Here is an 8,374-nt window from a genome sequence, read left to right as displayed (position 1 = left end):
ATATATTATATTTCAGGGTTATTATCATTAACTAAAACCAAAACCATAAAAAATGTATTACTTTAAATAAAATAAATAATAACTGAAATAAAATAAAATAAAATATGGAAAAATACATTTTATGTCAGCTCTTATTTTATTTTTTTCAACATTTGTTTTTGTTAAATTTAAGTATAAGTGCTAAAATAACTATTACAGAACTACAGAAACTGGAAGGGACTAAATCTAATAAATTATTGAAACTTTAACTTAAATGAAAATGAAAAGAGAAATGGAACAAATAAAGTCTAATTTAGCATATTAACAAAATTAGTTTCTGCCTTATTTTGTGTAAAACTTACGTGAATATATATATATATATATATATACACACACAGAAATATATAATGTAATAGGCTATATATTATGAATAATCATTCACATGATTAATGTATAAATACCTTACAATTTAATGGTAAAGTGTGCAATTTCTGTGCCACATCGTTACCTAAATTCACTCTAGTATGCCTTAGCATGATGGTTATGTAAGTACAGCGCATGAAAGTTTGTTTAATGTAGATTTTAGGTTATGGCATATTAGTACACTTATTCCCAACAGATTAGAGAACACGAATAGTATGAAGCGAAGGGAAAGGGGGAAAGGGGAAAAGTTTTCTCCCTTGTAGTCCTCCCTTCTTCCCTTAGCCCAGAACTGTGACAAGCTGTGATGAATTACCTCATTATTCTAGCTCACTTGTTCATTTCTCCGCTTTTGTAATTTCCCGGATTGATCCCCACACGGCTATGCCTACAGTACTTCTGTTCTATTCATACCAAAGCCCCTCTCCCGTGCACACAATGCCACTGTCTACTGGCTTTACGCATGGTGGCGGCGTGCACGGATCTGAAGCGGCAGCGTATGCATCGCATACTCCAAAATGAGCATGGTAAAAGTGGCAGAGGCCAAATTGACTTTTACACTCTGTCAACACTGGAGTAAGCTCTCATCACTGATAGAATTCCCACCCTTGACACGCTGGCATGCAATAATAGAGGTTAATGTTACATGAAGCAGCTATAGCAGGCTAGTTAATTTACGAGTCTGGATTGTTAGCCTCTGTATTGTGAAGCGGCATGAGCCGTCAGATCTTTTTGTTCTGTTTTCAAGGGAAAGTTAAGGTTCAGGGCAATTGAAGCAGATGTAATGGGCTCTGCCCAACACAGACTTGCCAGTGCACATTGATCTCCAAGTACAGGGTTCATTGACTCTGCTGGATAAATTACTTACAAATTGTAATCCATTACTGATTACAAATTACATGTATTTGGTAGCGTAATCTGTTGGATTACACATAAGGTATTCTGACTACTTTTTGATTACTTTTAGATTACTTTTGACTTAATTTGCAATAAAATATTTTCCATACTTTGCTATCATTATCATGAAGTACATAAAATACATTACCTTACGCCAATGTTTCCTGGGGTTCCTGAAAGACCTGCAGGCGGTTCATGAGGTTATAAAAAGTTAATAATTAATTAACTCATTAAAATGACAAATGAAACTAATTGTGTGGCATTCTTGGGCATTTTCTGCGTAATTATAGTCTACTGACTAGTGGCTGGTGTGTGCAGTTCCATAAAATGGGAAGATTTTCCGAATGTATATAAGTGGAAGAATTTTTAGAAAGGAAAATTTAAGAGAGAAAAAAAGAATTAGGGCAAAGCAATACGTTATGGGTCATTTACTGCAATTGTGTAAATAATATGTAATCATGTAATCTATAAAAAGTAACTGTAATCTGATTATGAGCACTTTAACATGTAATATAATCTAATTACAAGTACTACATTTCTGGAATCTGATTACATAATCCAGATTACATGTAATCAGTTACTGCCCTTTTTTTTTTTTACTTCTGCAAATGTGCGCACACTTTCTTCTCAATAACAAAATGAACACCCAGCAAACATGACAACGGTAAAATAACAGCAGTTAAGAAAGCATCTGATGATAGAGATGTGGATGTTTGCACAAGATCTGCAATTAACCGGCATCATCAACAGATAAGCTAATTAAAATTACGATTATGATTATGATCAACAATTATGATTGTTTGATTACAAAGTATATTTGAGACAATAGACTATATAAATCTGGCTATGTGAGACTATAGTTCAAATTAATCCCTTTTCTTTTAATGACACCGAATAGCTCTTTTGGCGTTAACCTGAACATTAACTTTCATTAATTGGTTAATGATAGTTCATTAATTAATGAATAAATTAATGCATTGCATACTATAAATATGACATTTTAAAACAGCCGAGCTGCTTAATATTTTTGTGGAAACCATAATACACTACCATTTAAGTTAAGAAAGATTAATACTTAGAAATTAATACTTTTTTTTAATTTTTAAAGACACACTAAAATTATATTTTTTTCTGTATTTTGTCTTGGTTTTGTTGCATTTTTATGGAGAAATGTATGGAAAAGCAATTATGAATTTGATGAAAAATACAGTATCTTATGTATTATATGTGATTTGACTTTTCCAAACAAATAATAATTGTTCAAAAGTGACATTTATAGTTTTCTACAAGGTTTCTATTTCAAATAAATGCTGTTCTTTTGAACTTTCTGTCCATCAAAGAATCCAAATATATATACAGTATATGGAATAAATAAATAAGAAGAAATCTATTCATATCATAATAGATTCAATCAAAAGTAATAGTGTTCATTTTAATAGCATTTATTTATCTGTGCATTTATTTATGTATGTATGCATTGTGTACAGGTTTTATAGAATGTGTTACCACATAGGCTATAAGTCTGTAAGTATATGCATCTCCATATTGTGTATGATTGCTGATAGCATGTTACTTGTCTTGAAAACAAGCATGGCAGCTTGTATCATATTTACACCGAGACGCAGATTTGATATCATTTTACAGTGTGTCATAGTAATTATACTCAGTAATCTAGTGCTCTCATTCTCCCCTCTGGTTTTCTCCCTCTGTGTTGATGAGCGTGATGTGTGCATACTGCTTATTTATGTACGGCTTTCAGACAGCATGTTTGTAATTGATCATATTCAGAGATGCCATATGGTGGGTATGTTTCCAAATGCGATGTGTGAAGTAATACTGGCACCTAAATGTAGCGTCACATTCCACCACAGAAAAAATCGCACCCCTTTGTAAATATTCACTAATAACTCAGTCTCTCTGTCTGAGTATCTGTGTCTGCCAGCCATTGTTCATTTTTATCATTGAAGTTTCAATTTTGAAGCTCTGTGCTTATACCTAAATATTTACACCTTAAACATTCAGCTCTGCTGGCTTTATGGAAATGCTGCTTTTTATTAACTGGAAACATGAAATCATTCCTAAAAATAAAATTGTTTTAATCAAAAATCAGAAACCAGAAAGAGAAGAACGTACAGACCTAGTGCAGACATACATAGGATTTAGTCAATAAAATGGAATATAACACAATATTATTATTATTATTATTATTAAAAATACAAAATTTAAATAATATAATATATAATCAAGGCTTATAATAGATTAACAGTTGTAATCAAGTTTCTTACATTATATGCTTATTAATTCATCAGATGAAAATAACAATATCAGCTGACAAAAACCTGCAATGAAGATTCTTGACAGACTTTATATTATTGGCAGATAAAACCATTAAATATAAATATGGAAATATGATATAGTAAAAAATAAAAATGTGTAAGATATATATAAAATGTATAAGATATATATACAATAAACAATGTTTATTAAAAATTAAAAATAAATGCGCATACAAACAAAGTTGGCAGGATTTTTTTATGTTTTTGAAAGAAGTGTCTTATTCTCAGCATGAAAAAATACAGTAGAACTGTAATATTGTGAAATATTATTACAATTTAAAATAACTCCTTTCTATTTGAATATATTTAAAAATTTAATTTATTCCTGTGATGTAAAACTGAATTTTCAGCAGCCATTACTTTAGTCTTCAGTCTTTCTCATTATTATCAGCATTGTGCTGTCTATTTTTGAGGAAACTGTTATGCATTTTTTTAGGATTATTTGATTAATATAAAGTTTAAAAGAACAGCATTTATTTCAAATTGAAATCTTTTGTAAAATGATTAATGTTTATCTTTTGATCAATTCATCCATTCTTGCTCAATAAAAGTATGCTATATTATGGCCTATCTCTAGTTCATTTGCCATGTTTCTTTTCTAAAAAGGATTTGTAAGATCATCTTGTGTGTGTGTGTGTGTGTGTGTGTGTGTGTGTGTGTGTGTGTGTGACATTAACTGAGGATGACTGTGTAAAACCACAAAGGGCAGCATGAGATTAAATGTGTGTTCAGTTCCATAACAACATGTTCCCTGACTAGTAAGTATATCACAAGCCAAGAATGGAGTCCAGCAAAACTGAACACAGTGTTCCTCTTCTGTCAGAAATTGCTTGTTCTAGCACAGTTTTGATGTGATGTTCTTAAAAAGTGCCTGAGAGATGAAAGACCCCTTAAAGCTCTAAACATGTACCAGTGTGTCTGTTTCACAGGCTTCGTTCACATAGTATTAATTAAATATTAATACTAAAATGTGACCCTGGAGCACAAAACCAGTCTTAAGTCGCTGGGGTATATTTGTAGCAATAGCCAAAAATACATTGAATGGGTCAAAATTATTGATTTTTCTTTTATGCCAAAAATCATTAGGATATTAAATAAAGATCATGTTCCATGAAGATATTTTGTCAATTTCCTACTGTAAATATATTAAAACTTAATTTTTTATTAGTAATATGCATTGCTAAGAACTTCATTTGGACAACTTTAAAGGAGATTTTTAGAACATTTAAATTTTTTTTTAGATTCCAGATTTTCAAATAGTTGTATCTCGGCCAAATATTGTCCTATCCTAACAAGCCATACATCAATGTAAAGCTTATTAATTCAGCTTTCTCAACTTCGAAAAATTTACGCTTATGACTGGTTTTGTGGTCCAGGGTCACAAATAATACTGCAACACAACAACATCTTAGCATTGTGGTATTCTTTAGAAAATCTGGTTTTAAAACTTCAGCTTCTTTGAGTATTTTTTCACAAACAGTGCAAAACGTTGTGCACATGATGTAAATATTCAAGCATGTTGAAATGTGTTTTGAGATGTTGAAATTGGATTTAGTAGGTGTTCAGCTGGAGGCTGTGTCATAAACTGAATGCATGGTTCAGTAAACCTGTTAAAGTGCAAGGGTTTTATATCTTTAATGTGATACCATCTCAATTCAAGCAGAAGAACCGAACCTTTAAGGCATGTACACTGATTTCTCCCTTTCCATTTTGTGTATTAATTATTCAAACTGAGCTCTGCTTATGTACTGTATCCTCACCAAAATATGCATCATGACCTGGATTGTGTCTCATATCCATTTCTCTTGTCTCCACAGGTAAGCCTGCTTCCTGTTTATAGAGGACTTCATGTTGAGAGTAAGGTCTGTGTCGCTGTTGGGGAGGATTCATCGTTGTTGTGTTGTCTGACTAATGAAGGCAGAAGGTAAAGTCATTTTAGTGACTAATGCAAAGAAGCGTTCCTACGAGGTTTCCCAGTTTGAAAGTACATCTACTTTATATTTAATGCCAGGGATACACATATTTTATGGACACTCTATTAAAGGGGTCATATGATGCTTTTTTAAAGATCATTATTTTGTGTATTTGGTGTAACAGAATATGTTGACATGCTTTAATGTTCAAAAAACACATTATTTTTCAAATACTGTTCATTGTTGTAGGTCCTCTATGCCCCGCCTCTCTCAAACGCTTTGTTTTCTACAAAAACACATTATTTTTCAAATACTGTACATTATTGTAGGTCCTCTATGCCCCGCCTCTCTCAAACGCTTCGTTTTCTACAAAGTCCCTCCTTCCGACAAGTGCAGTCTGCTCTGATTGGCCAGCTGACCCAGTGCATTGTGATTGGCCGAACACCGCAAGCACTCGTCGGAAATGTAACGCCCCTTACCATAATCGCGAGCTTCATCTTTCAAAATAAATGTAAAGACAGAGCCCGAAAGGGGAACAGAGTCTCGTGACAGACAATGAAGCTGGTATGTGTTTGCAGTACACAAGCCACGGTTAAGACAGCTGACTCTGTGATGTGACCCTCTCTCTCTCTCTCACACACACACGCGTGCGCGTGCGCGTGCGCGCACACACATACGATGCGCAAAACGCTGCATTTGAACAGTCAATAGCAAATACTTAAACTAATAACAAAACAGTAGCTGATTCAGAAGCGCCAGATTGTCATAGCAAAGTCAGAATTACCTCCTCTCCTAGGTTCACGAAACGGTCGTCCATAAAATGCATTGCTGTTCTGTTGTAAGTGATCTTAAAGATTCCTAAATGCATCTACTTCTGGAAGGCCAAATAAAGTGCTTTTGCTTTCGCACTGAAACACACAGCGTCTCCCTGACATGGCTGCTTCAACACTAACTGCGGTTACTGAAACCACGCCTTCTTTCTTTGCGTGCACATTTGGGCTGCATTATGCAAATATTTCCACATAGTGAGGTAGATATGTGGGGGCGTGTTAGAACGAGCCGTTTTAGGGGGGCGTGGCAGAGTCTTAACTTTGATAAAGAATATCTCTTTGGTTTTGAGACTTTAGTCTTTGCAACTTCAGGGATCTTATCTATGCACAATCAGCTTGTAACACTCCAAAGAGAAAGGAAAACTTGAAATCGCATCATATGACCCTTTAAAGAAAATATGACCCCTTTAACATTTTCGTTTTTGGCATTTGTGTCACAATGTGGTTTCTTTTACTTTTTTTCCATGGATAAATGGACAAGGAAAATGTCACTCCGTCCCTTTAAAACTGTCCTCATCCCATTTTATCAGTAGTACCCTTGTGAAAAAGAAGTGCACTTAAAGGAATAGTTTACCCAAAAATGACAATATACTCACACTCAGGGCATCCAAGAATTAGAAATAGTTTGTTTCTTCATAGGAACAGATTTGGAGAAATCTGTAGTGAATGGGTGCCATCAGAATGTGAGTCCAAACAGCTGATAAAAACAAGACATTTTTTACTTCAAACGAGTACATAACAATGCTTTCCTCCAGTGAAAAACACTGGCATCACTGAAGAAGCTTGGGAAGAGGAGTTTTCTGTGGATAACGGCTGAGATGACAAACTCGCATGATCCTGAACACCCTGTTAGGGTTTATTTATTATTCCAATAGTGAGCGATTTACAATATTCTGCAACAAAGTTAACGCTTTTCCACACGAAACACTGACAAAAGTAGAGAAACATGTTTTTTGGTGTTCATAATATCCCTAGACACAGATATAATATGAATATTTTAGAAATGTAGCTACTTATAGTTATGCTCGAGGAGTTTGTTGGCAAACTTTAACACACGTGTCTGGCAATTTGTGATTCTTGCAAAGGCATTATTAAGGCACAATGCCACAAACATTGAAAACAAATCCAGCAATTATTTTTTAATAGCCTACTAACTTCTAAATAAAACTTATAAACACCCAGCAAGCCAGTGACATCGATGGCCACTGAGCATTATTCAGGGTAATGCCAAAATGGCTTTCTGGATCATTGACAAATAAGAGTGGCTATAATAAAGAAAAGGAAAAATCTTTTGATAATCTGGTTTACAACACATGTGCTCTTAGAAAAGTATTCTTTGTATTCATGTTGGTTTATATGGTTTTGAAAACGTTGACAGCATTTTAAAGGGGTCATATGATGTTGCTAAAAAAGAACATTATTTTGTGTATTTGGTGTAATGAAATGTGTTTATGCGGTTTAAGGTTCAAAAAACACATTATTTTCCACATACTGTACATTATTGTTTCTCCTCTATGCCCCGTCTTTCTGAAACGCGTAGATTTTTACAAAGCTCATCGGTCTGAAAAAGCGAGGTGTACTCTGATTGGCCAGGTATCCAGTGCATTGTGATTGGCCGAATACCTCAAGCATGTGACGGAAATGTTACGCCCCTACCATACTGTGATGCCCTGTCGTCCGGCCGGAGCGATGATTCAAAAACATGAAAACCCATTATAAACGAGGCATTCGTTGCATCCAGTGGGGACATAATTACGGATTATAATAACTTATACTGTCTTTTTACGCGTTGCGTTGCATCGCGCAAACATAAAACCATGTCTGCATTTGAGAAATGACAAACAACAAGCACTACTCTACACTGCCCAAAAAACTCGCTTTAAATATATAAAATATAAAAACGCTTTAAATATAAAAAACGTACTTACAGTCTGTGAGTCAGAACAGCCAGCATTGTAGTCTACTCTACCAGGATCAGGAAACAGTCCACCATAAAATG

The 8,374-nt window shown here is 34.2% G+C and overlaps 1 protein-coding gene across 3 annotated transcripts in view; it reads left to right on the top strand.

Annotated features, from left to right (window-relative positions):
* The window catches only part of LOC107724967 (cell adhesion molecule 2-like), a 260,688-nt gene that overhangs the window by 112,529 nt on the left and 139,785 nt on the right, over window positions 1-8,374 (top strand). Inside the window, exon 1 of one of the 3 annotated variants that reach the window (XM_016534069.1) lies at window positions 5,508-5,556. The exons of the other annotated variants lie outside the window; for them this stretch is intronic. Coding sequence (XP_016389555.1) covers window positions 5,544-5,556 — 13 coding nt within the window. The 5' untranslated portion in view covers window positions 5,508-5,543. Of the gene's footprint in view, window positions 1-5,507; window positions 5,557-8,374 lie in introns of those variants that run through there. 3 annotated transcript variants of the gene reach the window in all.

The sequence above is a fragment of the Sinocyclocheilus rhinocerous genome, unplaced genomic scaffold, assembly GCF_001515625.1.
Source record: "Sinocyclocheilus rhinocerous isolate Xijiao unplaced genomic scaffold, SAMN03320098_v1.1 scaffold996, whole genome shotgun sequence".
Lineage (NCBI taxonomy): Eukaryota > Metazoa > Chordata > Actinopteri > Cypriniformes > Cyprinidae > Sinocyclocheilus > Sinocyclocheilus rhinocerous.
This window is presented reverse-complemented; position numbering and strand designations above follow the sequence as displayed.